Consider the following 18,164-nt stretch of genomic DNA (forward strand, 5'->3'; position numbering starts at 1 on the left):
GTGATGGAGTGCAGGAAGTACGGACGACTGGCGTGGATATGAAAAGTGGAGGCGCTGAGGCGGGCGTGCCGTTACGCTGGGGGCGTGGCTTCTGCTGCACAGGAGTTACTGTGGAAGCTCCAGCCTCGTGGTGTGACCGATATCCGTACAGCTCTATATGGTATATACTGTATACAGTCTATGCCTCTCTATGGTATATATACAGGCTGGGCTCTGTACTGCTGTGGGGTGTGACATCCCTGCAGCTCTCTATGGTATATATGCTGGGCTCTATACTGCTGGGGGGCTGTGGGGGGGGGGGGGGGGGGGGGGGGTTATACTGGGTCATGCGTACATTTGAATACGGCGCTGGTAGACTTGGGCGCAGGATCCAGCTGTTAAATGGCTGGTCCTGCTTCTGCACAAGTCCGGGGCGTTTTAATTACTATTCCCCCTCCAGGCCGACATGGATAGTGGGGGAATGAAATAATTCGGCTTCCAGCGATTGCTGGAGGCCGAATTATTGTGTTTTTTAAACAACTTCGGCTCCGTCTGCTGACGGAGCCGACCTTCCTCACTGAGCGCCGCTATAGACTGATTCCTATTACAGTCTATGGCGGCGCTGGCTGCGCCCAAAGCTAGCAGCGCTGAAAAGCACTGCTCCGTGGGTCATAGTGTGGTGTGACTGATATCCCTGCAGCTCTCTATGGTATATATGCTGGGCTCTATACTGCTGGGGGACTGTAGGGTGCTATAGTGGGGTGTGTTATAATGGGGTGTAATACTGTATGTTGTAGTGTACTAGTGCAGTGTAATATAATGTGGCGTGTTATAGCATAGTGTGTTATAGTATAGTGTATTATAATGTATTGCATGCCTGCATTTATAGTGTATGGGTAGGTTATCATACAGGGGTGTGGCCACATGTAAGGGGAGGGGTAACTGACAGGGAGATTTAAAGGAGGCGGAAGTGATGAGTGGGGCACATGGGGGAGGTGTCGGTGTCACAATGAAGTACACTGCACTGATGGCACATGTGGTATATGAGCATTACATAGAATGTGTGCTAGTATTTATGCCTGCACTGTTTGCGCTGTATAACATGTTGCTTGTGGTATGGGGGGCGGGGGGGCTGACGCAGAGGCAGCCACATGGGGGAAGGGAGGGGCCTGACACAGAGGCAGCCACATGGGGGAAGGGAGGGGGCCTGACACAGAGGCAGAGTCAGCCACATGGGGGAAGGGAGGGGGCCTGACACAGAGGCAGAGTCAGCCACATGGGGGAAGGGAGGGGCCTGACACAGAGGCAGAGTCAGCCACATGGGGGAAGGGAGGGGGCCTGACACAGAGGCAGAGTCAGCCACATGGGGGGCGGGGGGGCTGACATAGAGGCAGAGTCAGCCACATGGGGGAAAAAACAATGTAGGGGGGAGTGTGCGAGGCACCGAGGGACACCGCCACGTGGGAGGGGGGTGGATGTGACATTGAGAGAGACAGCAGCATAGACGGTGACACAAAAAGGAAGAAACGCCCACCCATGTATCGGGGGTGTTAGGAATTGTCAACGTGACATAAAGTGCAGAGAAATAGAAATTGCTCTTGGGTAACACCCCTGTGTGTCACATGACATGCTTGGTTCACCAATCCTGCTGTTTGCCTGCATGAAGTTGCAGCCAGAAGCCGCTGGTGACTGGGAGGCAGAACTGCCCGACATGCGCACCGCTCAACCTCCCGAGGAAAAGGGGCCTCATCCATCTCCTCTGCTACTCAAAGCAATTGCCGCCACAAAGGGCACGCTCAGTATACCTCCCTGTAGCATTGCAGAGTCTTGCCAAAGGACTCCTTACGGAGCAGATGTTGGTTCCAGCCAGTATTCAACCCTGGTCTCCTATATCAAAGATGATATCTCTAACCAGTACACTATCCAGCCACTGCGCCTTTCCTGTGCAGACCCATTCAAAGTAGAGGAAAATGTATTTCGAGTTGGTAGAGACTGACGTAGAAAAAACTCCTTGCGCTCCTCTCCGGAGGCTGCAGACACTCATACACAATGGTGAGTCTTCCTTGTTAAAAAGGGTAATGTACTGTGCTGCTCCAGACGGTAGGGTAAGGCAAGATGTCTATGAAGAGAAACGGGGCGCACAATAGTGCATTACCTATGTTTATTTATAGTGGTGAATTAAAAGTTATACTCACAAGGTATCAAAAGTTAAAACGCTTCTCAGCAGTAAAGCCAACCGCTTATTATCCTAGGCAGGGCGGCAGCAGCGCACTGTGGCCAGCTGCGCGGGACCCGGTGGTTGGGAAGAGCCGTCTCGCTGTCAGGATGGGCGTGGCTGTGAAACACTATGCGTGCAGCGTCATTACGCGTTTCGGCGCTCTGCGCCTTCGTCAGATGACGCATGCACGCTGCATGGAAGGTTATAAGCCAACCTCCGTGTGTTACCATGGTGAGAATACACCATGGAATCAATAGGAAAGAAAAACTTTATTCAGCCGTGGTTGGGGCGGACAAAAACCCGTGTAGTAATGTTAAAAATGCCTTGTATCAAGATAAAAAAACACACCTCGTCATTGGCGGTGCTGGCTCACAGGGCGATGTGCGCTCTCATATGAAAAAATGGCTAAATACATATTTGGCATACGTACTCAGCTGCAAAACACTATGATCAGTGTCCCAGGCAGAAAGGGAGGGAGGGAGACCTCCCCTGGGAGCCATACAAAAAAGAACAAATTTGTACATAACTTAATACATCTCTAAAAATTCCATAAATTAAAAGTGCATAAAAAAATACATCAAGAAATATAAATCAAACAGGAAATAAATACTATGTGAAACGACATAAAAAGACAATAAAATAAGACGATTAAAAAAAAAACAAAAAAAAAAACGAGGTACAGTATGGATCCTGAAAATCGAAATCAGCAGCGTATAAATCATAAGAAATAAAACTTCTTTTAGGACCTTAAATATATATATATATATATGTGTGTAGAATATAGTTTATTCATGATGTAATAAGCTTGTGGAATGTGTACTCATAAAGCCACTGTGAAAAACTCATAATAGTATGGTCTAGGGCTGAGGCATATTGGTTATGGGGCTACATGTGCTCCCATAGAACACATGATTGTAGGATTGCGTATGCTCCTAAAGAGCCAATATAATAAACCAGGTGTCTGATATAGGCTAGAAAGGGGACACGTTGGTTATGGGGCTGTGGAATGTGATATAACTCCACAATGAGACCCGCTGGTGTCTACCAAGGGTAATAGGTGAATGCTGGTCCTAGGTGCATGAGAAATCAACCTACCCAATAAATTTAAAACATGCGGGCTTTGGGGCATGGAAGATGTTTGGGGTCAATGAATTTAAAAGTGTGTCACACTTAAGTGGCATGACCCTTGTGGTAGATAGAGGGATGTTCATGAGCCTCTACCTTAAAACTTTCCCCATCAGGGGTAAAAGGAGGGCAGGAAGGGAGGAAAAAGGGAGGGGGGGCAGGGGGGTGGTATTCAGAGGGAAGGACTTCCCTCTGAATACCACCCCCCCCGCCCTTCCTTTCCTCCCCCTGTCCTTTTCTCCACCCCTTTCCCCCCTGCCCCCCCCTCCCTTTTTCCTCCCTTCCTGCCCTCCTTTTACCCCTGATGGGGAAAGTTTTAAGGTAGAGGCTCATGAACATCCCTCTATCTACCACAAGGGTCATGCCACTTAAGTGTGACACACTTTTAAATTCATTGACCCCAAACATCTTCCATGCCCCAAAGCCCGCATGTTTTAAATTTATTGGGTAGGTTGATTTCTCATGCACCTAGGACCAGCATTCACCTATTACCCTTGGTAGACACCAGCGGGTCTCATTGTGGAGTTATATCACATTCCACAGCCCCATAACCAACGTGTCCCCTTTCTAGCCTATATCAGACACCTGGTTTATTATATTGGCTCTTTAGGAGCATACGCAATCCTACAATCATGTGTTCTATGGGAGCACATGTAGCCCCATAACCAATATGCCTCAGCCCTAGACCATACTATTATGAGTTTTTCACAGTGGCTTTATGAGTACACATTCCACAAGCTTATTACATCATGAATAAACTATATTCTACACACATATATATATATATATATTTAAGGTCCTAAAAGAAGTTTTATTTCTTATGATTTATACGCTGCTGATTTCGATTTTCAGGATCCATACTGTACCTCGTTTTTTTTTTTGTTTTTTTTTTAATCGTCTTATTTTATTGTCTTTTTATGTCGTTTCACATAGTATTTATTTCCTGTTTGATTTATATTTCTTGATGTATTTTTTTATGCACTTTTAATTTATGGAATTTTTAGAGATGTATTAAGTTATGTACAAATTTGTTCTTTTTTGTATGGCTCCCAGGGGAGGTCTCCCTCCCTCCCTTTCTGCCTGGGACACTGATCATAGTGTTTTGCAGCTGAGTACGTATGCCAAATATGTATTTAGCCATTTTTTCATATGAGAGCGCACATCGCCCTGTGAGCCAGCACCGCCAATGACGAGGTGTGTTTTTTTATCTTGATACAAGGCATTTTTAACATTACTACACGGGTTTTTGTCCGCCCCAACCACGGCTGAATAAAGTTTTTCTTTCCTATTGATTCCATGGTGTATTCTCACCATGGTAACACACGGAGGTTGGCTTATAACCTTCCATGCAGCGTGCATGCGTCATCTGACGAAGGCGCAGAGCGCCGAAACGCGTAATGACGCTGCACGCATAGTGTTTCACAGCCACGCCCATCCTGACAGCGAGACGGCTCTTCCCAACCACCGGGTCCCGCGCTGCTGGCCACAGTGCGCTGCTGCCACCCTGCCTAGGATAATAAGCGGTTGGCTTTACCGCTGAGAAGCGTTTTAACTTTTGATACCTTGTGAGTATAACTTTTAATTCACCACTATAAATAAACATAGGTAATGCACTATTGTGCGCTCCGTTTCTCTTCATAGACATCTTGGTAGAGACTGAGCATGTGTGAGATATAACATCATATGTGTGAGATGTGAAACCAAAATGTCAGCCACAACTATAAGTGCAATGTGATTGGCTACAGTAAGAGCACAGACTTGAAAATGAAGTCGAAAAGTCGTTTGTGACTCCTGTTTATGAAACCACTGACTCCGGTATCTTCGACTCTGACTCCACAGCCCTAGTTAAAGCTGTTTAGACACGTAGGCATGTTGCCAGGGAAGGATCAGGACTTCATCCTTCGGGCGCCAGTGCAAGGCCGAAGTTGTACAGACGTGTCACTAGCCTCCAGGCTAGCGGTTTTCACCCCTCTTCCTCCAGGACGGCTGATGAGGAAGATGGCTCCTCCTCTAAAGGAAACACACAATCAATCTGCATACTAAATAAAGACACGCCTCTACCTCTCCCCCTTAGTTCTCTTTCTCTGGGTATGGAGAATCATGTTCCGAGTACCGGCAGTGGCTGGACACTTCCAGATTTGTCGGCTTCCCGACTCACAGTTCAGGTATCCAGGGGGGCGTATGCCTGTAACCGGCGTGCACAATTGGAGCCAGGAAGGGGCAGGCAGAGGAGGAGGCGGAGACTTGCTTTTTAGGTGGAAGTTTTGTTGGGTTTGGACTTTTATTTGCTGGTTCCTGCTTTTAGAAGTAGTGGAGCAGTCAGAAGCTCCTCCCTCAGACACCTGTAAGATTACAGCAGAGATACCTGAACAGGTGAGATTGCATATGTTACACCTGTGGATGTTACTTTGAATAAGATATATTGGCCTCAATTCATAAAGCATTACCGTATGCAGCAATGCAGAAAACAGCTGACCTTACCGAGCACTTAGGAAAATGTCAATTCATAAAAGCAGTTACCACATGAAAAGCTGACATTCCCGCGCAGTGAGATAAATTACCGACTTGTGCGGTAATTACCTCAACACGTCAGTAAATGTCAATTCATAAAGATTAGAGCAGGCGGTAATGGCACGGAAACATACCACCTGCTTTGAAGTGGTGATAAGAGAGCGACAAGCTCGGGACTGTGTGATGTTAATGGAGACTTCTCCCCTCAGGCAGCAGCAGCAGAGTGGAACAAACAAGGCTTCCCCTGAATACCTTAGGCTTGTGTGTTTAACCTCTTGGGTTCCTGCTTTTGAGATGTCTTTGAGCTGGATGTTAATATCACAAAGCATGGCATGTGTAAAGTTTCTTGAAGTTCTTCTAAGCTATGTCAATTAAGAAGATTGATAAAGACTAATAGATTCAGAGCAGATTTAGGGCAAGCAGAGGCAGTATAACAAAACATGCACATCTAATGGGAAGTTGGGATGCCTCTTGTAATGCTGTCTCTGCACAGAGAAATCTAACATCTCAGGCAGCTTCTCATGTTACCGCTAGTTTAGTTCGGTAAATCCCCGCACTTCTGTTGCAGCTGTAAAGATTTTTATGAATTAGCACACAAAACTCTAAAATGCCGAACGCAGTATTTTCCTGACCAGATTTTTTTTTTTTTTACCGCACATCCTTTTATGAATTGACCCCATTGTCCTAGCAGGAGTGCTTTGTAGACATTGCAGGGGACTATGCACTGGCCTGTTATAGTGTATCGTTATTTAGCAGACTCCTGGGCTAGAGCAGTAACACAGAAATGTGCTCTAGGGGCCCAGATCCCTCAGCTGTTATGAAGTTCATGGAGTTTTTGAGAAAGGCATTTACCTCCACCTCTCAGACTTTCAGATCTGTCATGACTTCTGCTGCTCCTCCTCTGCCTCCCCTACCTCCCCCTGCACTAGTGCCTACTCCAGCTCCATTGCATAGAGTGGTTGAGATTCAGCATTCAGAAGTTCAGAGGTGTGTAGTATCGCCCTCTGCAGATGACTCTGTGGAAGAGGGTGAGGAAAAGCAAGAGTCAGGTTCAGAATCAGATTCTAAAACTCCTAAACCAACTAAGTATTCATTGCTGAGGAAACATCAGAGCTTTTACAAGGTGTTTATGGTGTTGAACAAATCAAGGAACCGACTCCTTCCATCTCTGCTCAAGATGATATTGATCAAGGACTTGATTATCTAGAAAGTAGGACCTTTCCGGTCCACCCTCTTAAAAAGATTCTTTCTAATTGGGAGGATCCTGAGAAATGTTTGTACATATCTCAGTGCCATTTAAATATTCTAAAGATGTCGATTTATCCTTCGAGGATCTGGTTAATCTCAAAGACCCTGTGGGCAAAAAAAGCAGAAGCCATGTTGAAAAGAGCCTGAGAGTCAGCCAGTGTTTTCCTTTAACCAGCTGAGCGGTCTGGACGAGCTCAGCTCGTCCAACACCGCCAGCGGCTGCCGCTCAGGCCCTGCTGGGCCGATTTTAACGAAATAAAAAGCAGCACACGCAGCCGGCACTTTGCCAGCCGCGTGTGCTGCCTGATCGCCGCCGCTCTGCGGCGATTCGCCGCGAGCAGCGGCGAAAGAGGGCCCCCCTAGCCGCCTGAGCCCAGCGTAGCCGGAACAAAAAGTTCCGGCCAGCGCTAAGGGCTGGATCGGAGGCGGCTGACGTCAGGACGTCGGCTGACGTCGATGACGTCACTCCGCTCGTCGCTATGGCGACGATATAAGCGAAACAAGGAAGGCCGCTCATTGCGGCCTTCCTTGTTTATTCTGGGCGCCGGAGGCGATCGGAAGATCGCCTCCGGAGCGCCCTCTAGTGGGCTTTCATGCAGCCAACTTTCAGTTGGCTACATGAAATAGTTTTTTTTTTATTTAAAAAAAACCCTCCCGCAGCCACCCTGGCGATTTAATCAGAACGCCAGGGTGGTTAAAGAGAACCTGTATTGTTAAAATCACACAAAAGTAAACATACCAGTGTGTTAGGGGACATCGCCTATTCCCCTCTGTCACAATTTTGCTTCTCCCCGCCGCATTAAAAGTAGTCAAAAACAGTTTTAAAAAGTTTTTGTAAACAAACAAAATGGCCACCAAAACAGGAAGTAGGTTGATGTACAGTATGTCCACACATAGAAATTACATCCATACACAATCAGGCTGTATACAGCCTTCCTTTTGAATCTCAAGAGATCATTTGTGTGTTTCTTCCCCCCTGCAGCTTACTGAAGAGTTACAAGCTGATTGTTTCTTCTTGCAGACAGCTCTGCCCGGTTGTCTGTAATTCTGCAGTATGTGACTCAACAGTATGTGAACAGAGGATTTATGCAGCTTGTAAAAGATAAGAGAGCAGAGAAAAGCTGGCTAATGTAAATAACACACACACACAGGGGAGTGTGCATAGAGGGGGCATGCATAGCAGATCACACTGAAGAGTTGGCAGCCTTCCAGACACAGGACGACAAGTCCGACAGGGGAAAGATAAGCTGATTTGTTACAGAGATGGTGATAGTAGAAAGTGCTGCAGTAAGCCAGAGCACATTATAATAGGTTTAGGAACCTGTAGGATGGTAGAAAACACAATGACATTTTTGTTACAGAGTCCCTTTAAGCATGCCATTTCATCAGTCTACCATGCTCGGAATCTGAATAAAAGGCTTGCGTGGTTGAAAGCTCACCTAGTACCAGGGGCCCCTCAGGATCACATCTTGGAATTCTTCCCAGTTATTGCTTGCTCTGTAGCAGGCTTATCGGATGCAGCTACAGAATCCACTGGCACTGCAGCCTGAACTACTGCTTCAATTTATACCACTAGATGGACAGTATAGCTGGACACATGGAGGAGGATGTTGGGTCCTAGCAAGGGTTATGTGCTATGAGATTTTAAGCAGTCCACCTGTTTAGTAAGGATGGAGAGGATATTAAAATTTTGAGAGATCTTTAGATCTGTAGAGTAAGACATTTCCTGATAAATGGAAGAAAGCCTTTATCCGTAAAGCCTTTCAGGGTAAAGAGGCCTTTTATAAAGCTCCAAAGCTTCATTCCCCCCAACACACCTCAAAGGAAATTGGGTTTACAATGCATGGGAAGGCAAGTGCCCCTTCATGTTTAATAAGCCTCTATCCTCCAGAAGAAGATAGATGGGGGTTCTGGTGGGGGGAAGACTCCTTCAGTAAACTCAAGTTAGTAAACTCTGGGTACAAGGTAGAGTTCTCTTCCCCTCCTCCCAGGAAAGTTATGTTGACGGGTCTCCTCAGGGATTCCCAGAAAACCTCTGCTCTGAAAGAATCAGTCTCCTCCTTTCTGAATCAGATAGGAATTGCCAGGATTCTAGCATGACGGTTCCACCTGCGGTTTTATTCCACGGTCTGTATGATCCAAAAAGCCTCAGGCAAGTAGAGAATTATCCTAAATGTTAAACAATTGAATCCCTACATTGTGGAAAAGGTTCAGAACCTGATTCCGCAGGGTCCATTCATGGTGACCTTGGATCTTCAAGATGCATATTTACATGTACCTATATAACCAGCATACCAACAACTCCTGAGATTTGTGGTAAAACTGCGAAACTCAGTCTGTCATTTCCAGTATGGAGCCCTCCCCGGGATATCTTCAGCCCCTCTAATTTTTTTACGAAGATAGTGGTGGAGGTGACGACCCATCTTCATCAGTTACAGCTCCAGATCATTCCAGACCTAGGTGATCTGCTCATTTTATGTGACCCCCCTCTGTCTGCTACAAGATTTACACCTCCAGCTCCTCTTATCTGGGGCTGTTGCTGAATTAGGAGGAATCCATTCTCATACCGGAGTGAGCTTTGTGGTGTATTCTATTCAGGATATTTTTTTTTTTCCCCAGAAGAAAACCTGTTTGATTTAATTTCCAGAATTCCAACTCTCAGGACAGGGGGTGACTGTATCCCTGAGAGTCTCTCGCCCTCTTGGGTCCAATAACCTCTACGATCCTAGGGGTATTGTGGGCCCAGTATTATTCACGCACACTACAAGAGTGGTTTCTTCAAAGCTGGGATCTATGCAGAGACTCCCTCTTCCCAGGAAGGTGGCATCTGTTCTAACATAGTGGGGGGATCATACTCTTCTAGATCGGGGTGGTAGGGGCAATGGGATTAAGCTAATCAACGCAGATCCTCCAACTTCAGGGAGCTGCTGGTGACAAGGGTGGCAATAAAGCTTTCCTGAAGAATGAAAAAACAAAAACAGATACTAGCGCCTTCAGGTTCCTCTCATGGTCTCCTGGTTCCAGCGCTGTCTTCACTCTTCAAATTTCCTGCCACTGGAGGCTTTAAGAGCCCCAGTGCTCCCGAAGATGGGTGGCCCCGTACTGCACGTGCACGAGAGAGCGTGCGAGTGCACTACATTGCCTTCCGAAGCCTCCCCCATTGGTAGGAGACTGCCAGTGGTGGAGACAGCACTGGTTACACAATATGGTGACTATCTCATACATTCCGAAGCCAGGGGGGACGAGAAAAAAAGCGTGAAAGTGTACCCGAGGCAGTGTGGGGGCAGATTGGAGACAGAGGCATGTTCCCTGCCTCATGACATCCCTCTGTGTCCCCTCACCACTGCTCTCTGCCCCCACTGCCTCGCTATCACCCCCCAAAATTTGCAGCAATGATTGTCGCCAATCTCAATGGGGAAGTAGGTGAGGGATTCCCTGCTCAAAACGCCTACTGGGGGCGTTCTTGCAGGCTTTTCCCAGCTGCCATTGGGCAGCTATCTTTCCCTCCCCCGCCTCCCTGCACGTTGAGAGAGCAGCTCACTCGCCCAGAGGTCATGAAAGTGAAACTAAAGCGGCAAAAATGGCTGCTACCTGATCTGCCCAGCCCCCCGGATCAGGTAGCATAGTTTTTGATTTTTAATTTACTGTCCCCACCTGGGGTTCTCTCACTAGAGATCATTTGGATTGCAGAGGGAAATGTGCTGTCTCTCTCAGCCATACATATCAAAAGTTTGAAAAATAGTTTAGTATATAATCTAAGCCTAGAGATTGACTAAAAACTGGAAAGTGTTTCAGGAAATCTTAGTCATGTGGTGGACCTGTTTGCATCTTCTCAGGATACCAAGTCAGAAGTATTCTTTCCCAAGCACCTATCTTTCCATCCAGAGCCAACCTTTTCGTTGCAGCTGAGGGAGAGAGCATCCAAACGTCCAGAAATTTGCCCTAGTGGCTTGGGTCTTGATTGGGAATCTCTCAGAAAAGCTTCTCTGATCAAGTGAGAGATTTCCACTGTTGTCATAAGGTAAATACTAGACATACAATGCTGCCTGTAATTATTCATACCACTGGCAAATTTTGACAATGTTCAAGAGGCATTATTGTGATTAAAAAAAAAAAACATTTCTCAGCTTTTATGTACATTTGAACAAAACGTGTCCAGTCAAAAATTATTCATACCCTTCTTAATAATCGAAAAGCCTTTATTCCTTCCTATAATTGCAGACCATCTTTTTGCATCTCTCCACAGGTATTTTTGCCCATTCATCTTTAGCAATGCGCTCCAAATCTTTCAGGTTGGAGCGTATTCTTGCCATCACCCTGATCTTTAGCTTCCTCCACAGATTCTCAATTGGATTTAAGTCAGGGCTCTGGCTGGGCCACTCCAAAATGTTAATGTTGTTGTCTGCTAACCATTTCTTCACCACTTTTGCTGTGTTTTGGGTCATTGTCATGCTGAAATGTCCACTGGTGCCCAAGGCAAAGTTTCTCAGCAGACTGCATGATGTTGTCATTGAGAATCCTCATGTATTGCTTTTTTTCATGGTGCTGTTTACTGTGATTAGGTTCCCTGGTCCATTCGCTGAAAAACACCCCCAAAGCATTTGGTTTCCACCACCACGTTTGACAGTGGGAATATTGTTCTTTGGGTTGAAAGCTTCTCCGTCTTTACACCAAATGAAGGAAACCTCATTGTTACCAAGCAATTCATTTTTTTGTTTCATCTGATCCTCATCTGTCTAAATTTTTTGTCCAGATAAGCATTTGCAAAGGCCAAGCAAGTTTTTGTGTGTCTTACCTGGAAAAGTGGTGTCTTCCTTAGTCTGCATTCGTGGAACCCAGCAGTATGCAGTGTCCATTGAATTGTCTGCCTTGACACATTGCCAATAACAGAGCCCAGATTCACCAGGATGGCCTTGGTGGTGATCCTTGGATTCTTTTTCACCTCTCTCTCTATCCTCCTGGCCAGCACAGGTGTCACTTTTGTCTTTTGACCACATCCTCTGAGATTTTCCACAGTGCGGAACGTCTTGTTTTTTTAATAATACAGCCACTGGAACTTGAAAACATTTAGAAATGGCCTTGTAGCCCTTTCCTGACTTGTGAGAGGTAGAAAACTGAGAGCCCAATATAGTGTAGTAGGTATTGGAAGGTGGGAAAAGTAATGTGAAACGTAAGTATTATACTTACAAACCAGGGTTACCTCCGAGGCAACCACTGAAAAGGCAGGTGAGGAGAACAAGCCTGCCCCCACTCAGGATTAAGACATCGCTCTCTATGGATAGATGGAAAGAAGAGGGTATAACACCCTTCCACCAAGGGTGGATATCTTCATACGCAGTCGTACAGAGGCGCCAGTAGGATAAAATATGCTAAAATGTTTAAAAAGTTCGGGATGCGGTGGTGGACCAGCCAACCCAAGACAGACGCAAGTGCTGTCAGTTAAAGTAGTAAACGATTTATTTATATACTCCCAAGAACAGTTGCAACGCGTTTCGCAGGCAAAGTCCCGCTTCTTCAGGCAATAAACAACAGGAGTGAAACACAGTACAGAGTCTAGAGCATGCTTGGCACCTCTGAACAAAGTGTGCAAAGTGTGAACCTAGCCAGATACTCAGGGAAGTTTCTTCTCAAAGGAACATGGACAACAACCGTAATGTTCCTTCCCATATGGAAACAAATGCCGATTTTCTTAATGTATCTGAATGGCACAGTACCTCTCTGGAGTATGATGGTACTTTACCCCAAGTGCAGAGGACCCTCTTAGCCACAGTCCAATCAGTCCCGGAGTACAGGGAAATCCCTCAGGTGCGGCGCGGCTCAAAGCTCGCGCGAGGACGGTGAATCCGTCTTCCTCTACGTCCGTCGGATGTGACGTCACCCCCTGCGTTCCAGTTGCCACCCAAGCAAGTGTCGGCTATTTCCTTGCTCCTTCCCGCAAGCAGGTCACAGGGACATCCTTAGGTCCTGGATGACAGTCATATCTTCCACCTCTCAAACAGCACACAACCCTTGAATTCCTATGCATAAATACTCCAGCAGCCTCCTCTGTAGCTCAGGCCAGGGCAGCTTAGAACAGAACTTCCTGACATGCAGGGCTCTGGAGAATGAAGGAAGTCGGTGCAGATAGAGTAGAGCTGTCTGTCTGGTCAGCTCTACTCTATCTGCACCGACTTCCTTCATTCTCCAGAGCCCTGCATGTCAGGAAGTTCTGTTCTAAGCTGCCCTGGCCTGAGCTACAGAGGAGGCTGCTGGAGTATTTATGCATAGGAATTCAAGGTTTGTGTGCTGTTTGAGAGGTGGAAGATATGACTGTCATCAAGGACCTAAGGATGTCCCTGTGACCTGCTTGCGGGAAGGAGCAAGGAAATAGCCGACACTTGCTTGGGTAGCAACTGGAACGCAGGGGGTGACGTCACATCCGACGGACGTAGAGGAAGACGGATTCACCGTCCTCGCGCGAGCTTTGAGCCGCGCCGCACCTGAGGGATTTCCCTGTACTCCGGGACTGATTAGACTGTGGCTAAGAGGGTCCTCTGCACTTGGGGTAAAGTACCATCATACTCCAGAGAGGAACTGTGCCATTCAGATACATTAAGAAATCGGCATTTGTTTCCATATGGGAAGGAACATTACGGTTGTTGTCCATGTTCCTTTGAGAAGAAACTTCCCTGCAAAATTTGTATTGTGGCAATAAGTTTGAGCGCCAGGTGCTCCAGTTTTTGTACTATTCTTCCGTTTTGGGGGCTTGAGGACTGGCCCTGAGTATACCTGTGCCGCTTGGTTGTCTGCCAGTGCGCTACTACCTTTTGTGTTTTCATAGCCAGATACTCAAGATGTTAGAAAAGCAATCCTCACATATTGAGGCCACAAAATCTTTTAGACGTTCAAAACACCTCTTAGTAGCTTTTGCAGGCACAAAAAAGGTTTCAGAAGCCATCATTGCTAGTTGCTTTCAGCAGTTCAGGGCAGCAGATTCTGCAGGACATCACACCTCATGCTACTAGCTTTCTATCCACTTCATAGGTTAAAAGTTTGGAAGCCTCCCTAGAGCATATATGCAAAGCAGCAACTTGGTCAAGTCCTCAAATATCAAGCACTACCAGGTTGATCTGCCCTCCAGCCAAGATCTGTTTTCTGGGAGAAAGGTGTTAGGGCTGGTGCACACCAGAGCGGTTCGTGAGCGATTTTAAAAATGCTTGGTGATAGAAAACCGCTTGGCTAATGTATTTCAATGGGCTTGTGCACACCTGAGCTGTTTATTTTTTACCCAAACGCAAACTCGGGGGCTGCAGCATTTTTTTAGATTTCTGAGGCGTTTCCGCCTCAATGTTAAGTATAGGAAAGTAGAAAACCGCTCTGAAAAACGCTAGATCAGAGCTGTTTTCCAGGCATTTTTGTTACAGAAGCTGTAACAGTACATGAAATCTGCTACACAAAAACGCTCCAAACACGCTAGGCATGTTTAGAAAACCTCTCCTAAACATGCCTAGGATTCGCTCTGACAATCTGCTTCAAAAACCTCTAGCGTTAGCAGATCTGCTAGAGGTTTTTGGTGTGCACTGGGCCTTACAGAATGTCTTCCCTCCCTAAGATAGGATGACAAGGGTTGAAAGTCTTGTTAGATCTTACCAGTAGTGGTATTTCAACAAGTCCTCCAGGATGGCTACCTTGGTTGGCCTCGCAAATTTTATCGTTGGATTTCTTCTCCTGTCTGTTTCCTTCTTAGTTTACTCTACATAACTGAAGGTAATGGGAGGGGGAGGAGGTGTCTTTATTCAATATGCAAATGGATTTGTGTGTGTTTCCTCTAGGGGAGGAGCCAACTTTCTCTCGTGTATCAGTCATTCTGGGGGATTTGTTTAAATTCCAATGGGTTCTAACAAGGGTTTCCATTCTCATGTCGGAGGATGGGCCGTTGGAGCAGAGAAAGTCAAACAGTTGAAAGGAGGGGGGGGGGGGGGGGTGTCAGAAGAACAATGCCCTCAGCCAGTACTCAGCTGTGTTGTGGATCATACGCCGACACATCAAAGGGCATTGGTGACCGCAGTACACAGTGGCTTCTTGGCAGAGGTGGTTATCACCCTCCTCGAAGTTTCATTTTGCAAGCGTATCTCGCTTAAGTCATTCTGTAGTGTAAATGGTGGTGTTGTGACTTTCTAGGAGGTGAACCGAGGGGAAGTTGAGTCAGTGGCTTCATTAGCAGTTGTCTATACACAATACCTATTTGTCTCACTCACCAGTATTTTTGTTCCCAAAACTGTATACGTAACCATACACAGGAGCTGCTCATAGAACATACATAATCCCAATTCAATACAAAAATACTATGCTGCCGCTCTGAGAATACAACATTTAATTACCTTTATTAATGTTGCAACATTAATAAAGGTAATTAAATTTTGTATTCTCAGAGCGGCAGCATAGTATTTTTGTATTGAATTCATTAGCAGTTGTCTGCCACCTCTTCAGCCCTGGAATGAGTTTTAAACCGGTACTATGGTAGATGTGGTAGGACATTAGACTGAGACTATGGTAGGATTAGTGAGCTCCTCTGAAGACAGGCAGTGATGGAAAACGTGTGATGGAAATCTGTATGTGTATGACCAGCTTATTTAACTCACTGATTTCATTACAGATCCCAGCATTGGACTTGCGGTGTACAAAGTACTGAGACACGCCTGGCTGCATTCTGTAGGACTTTTACTGACATACACCCTCCATTCTCTACTGCTGTCAGCGATGGCGTCTGCTGGTCTGAGAGAGGAGCTGGAGTGTTCTATCTGTATGAGCATTTATACAGATCCTGTAACCCTGAGATGTGGACACAACTTCTGCCGGGGCTGTATTCATCGTGTTCTGGACACACAGGAGGGGTCTGGAGGATATGTCTGTCCTGAATGCAGGAAAAAGTTTCAGGAGCGGCCAGCACTGCAGATAAACATAAAGCTGCGTAACATCGTGGAGAGCTTCCTGTCTGCTCAGCCAGGTGAGGAGGAGTCTCAGGTCTTCTGCAGTCACTGTATTCACACTTCTGTACCTGCTGTGAAGTCCTGTCTGCTGTGTGAGGTTTCTCTGTGTGAGAATCACCTGAGAGTCCACAAAAAGTCCCCAGAACACGTCTTATGTGACCCTACTACTTCCCTGGAGAACAGGAAATGCTCCATCCATAAGGATAAACTTCTGGAGTATTATTGTAATCAGGATGCTGCCTGTGTTTGTGTGTCCTGCTTCGTGATTGGAGAACATGTCGGCCATAAGATGGTGTCTCTGGCTGAGGCCTCTGAAAGTAGGAAGAGTGAACTGAGAAATGTTCTGCAGGATGTGATGTCACACAGAGAGGAGATGGAGAAAAGAGTCCAGAGTCTGGAGGAATGGAGGTGCAAAGCACAAGAAAAAGCAGATGATGAAACTGAGAGAGTCACTGCCCTATTCAAAGACCTTAGCAGACGCTTGGAAGATCTGGAGCAGAAAGTCTTGAGTGATATCCCCAGGCAGGCGGAGCTGGTTTCGTCATACTGTGATGATGTTATCAAGGAGCTGCAAATACAGAAGGAGGAGCTGTCCAGGAAGATGCGTCACATTGAGGAGCTGTGTAGTATGACTGACCCACTGACTGCCTTAAAGAAAATCAACAAAGGTGACCTGTGTTTCATGCATGAGGGAGTTAATGATGAAAGAGACGCACATGAAGGGCATCTGGATGTGGCCGGCATCTCACACACATTACACACAGGACTATATGATATTGTGTCTGGGGTTACTGGAGGGGTCTATTTACAGCCTGCACACATATTGCTGGATTTAAACACCGCTAATAATGAGCTACAGATATCAGATGACAGGAAATCTGTATCCAAGTCAGACACAAGCCAGAATCGCCCACAAACAGCAGAGAGGTTTCACAATAGGCCTCAGGTGTTGAGCAGCCAGAGTTTCTCCTCAGGGCAGCATTACTGGGAAGTGGATGTTGGAGAATCCGTATTCTGGTCTGTTGGGATGTGTTACCCCAGTATAGCCAGGAGAGGAAATCAGTCACTGATTGGAGATAATAAAGAGTCCTGGGTTTTGGAGAGGAGTGACTACGATTATACAGGAAAACATGACCGTGAAGAGATCTGGTTACCAGAGTTCCCCAGTGACAGAGTCAGGGTGTATCTGGATTATGAGGTTGGGCAGATCTCCTTTTACGCCCTGTGTGACCCCATCAGACACCTCCACACCTTCACTGCCCCCTTCACTGAGCCCCTCCATGCTGCATTATGTGTATGGGAAGGTTATATAAAGATATCTGGGGGGAGGCCGGAGATGTGAGAAATCTGCCCAGACACTGCTGACCTCATTCATGAGTATTATGTTATCACATCTCTGTGTCTGGAGTCCTGCTTTATATGTCATCCCTTTATAGCCAGAGGCTTCTGTCCTGCATCTTCCCTCTCTGGAGTTTTTTTTTTTATGAACGGGGTATCTGAAGCAAAAAATGTATTTGTTTTAATACATACCTATGTAGAGGTAAGACTCTGGATACCATAAAGCCTTCCTAGTCCTTACTCCGTCCCGTCGTTCTTGCGCCATCCCCCATTGAAGTTAATCCCCGATTAGCTGCAAAGGAGAGCTTATTCGTACTGGGCATGGATCCGGGCTTGCACATGTGCAGTACAGAGATGCGCTTATTGGGAAATGCTCAGCATTGCGAATAGTTCTGAAGGCTGCCTGAGAAGTGCTGAAGACCTAGGAGGAGGATGGTGCCGGGAAAACAGGGCGGACTGAGGACCGGGAAGACTCTATGGTGTCCAGACTCTTCTCTCTACATAGGTGTGTATGAAAACTGACTCTTGCTTAAAGGATACCACAACTGACATGTGGCATAATGAGATAGACATGGGTATGTACAGTGCCTAGCACACAAATAACTAGGCTGTGTTCCTTTTTTTCTTTCTCTGCCTGAAGGAGGTAAATATCAGGTATGTAAGTGGCTGACTCAGTCCTGACTCAGACAGGAAGTGACTACAGTGTGACCCTCACTGATAAGAATTTCCCCCTTTTTTATCTCTTTCTTGCTCTCAGAAGCCATTTTCTTCTAGGA

The 18,164-nt window shown here is 46.4% G+C and overlaps 1 protein-coding gene across 1 annotated transcript; it reads left to right on the top strand.

Annotated features, from left to right (window-relative positions):
• The first annotated feature begins 229 nt into the window (after positions 1 to 229).
• LOC137560874 (E3 ubiquitin/ISG15 ligase TRIM25-like) lies at positions 230 to 17,940 on the top strand. Its single transcript, XM_068272030.1, has 2 exons — positions 230 to 254; positions 15,717 to 17,940. The coding sequence occupies exon 2, from the start codon at positions 15,821 to 15,823 to the stop codon at positions 17,390 to 17,392; it is 1,572 nt and encodes a 523-aa protein (XP_068128131.1). The 5' UTR covers positions 230 to 254; positions 15,717 to 15,820; the 3' UTR covers positions 17,393 to 17,940.
• The last annotated feature ends 224 nt before the right edge of the window (positions 17,941 to 18,164 follow it).

The sequence above is a fragment of the Hyperolius riggenbachi genome, chromosome 3 (genome assembly GCF_040937935.1).
Source record: "Hyperolius riggenbachi isolate aHypRig1 chromosome 3, aHypRig1.pri, whole genome shotgun sequence".
NCBI lineage: Eukaryota > Metazoa > Chordata > Amphibia > Anura > Hyperoliidae > Hyperolius > Hyperolius riggenbachi.

Excerpts from the sequence above, each read along its gene's own strand:
- LOC137560874 (XM_068272030.1), top strand. The coding sequence starts at position 15,821 with ATGGCGTCTGCTGGTCTGAGAGAGGAGCTGGAGTGTTCTATCTGTATG.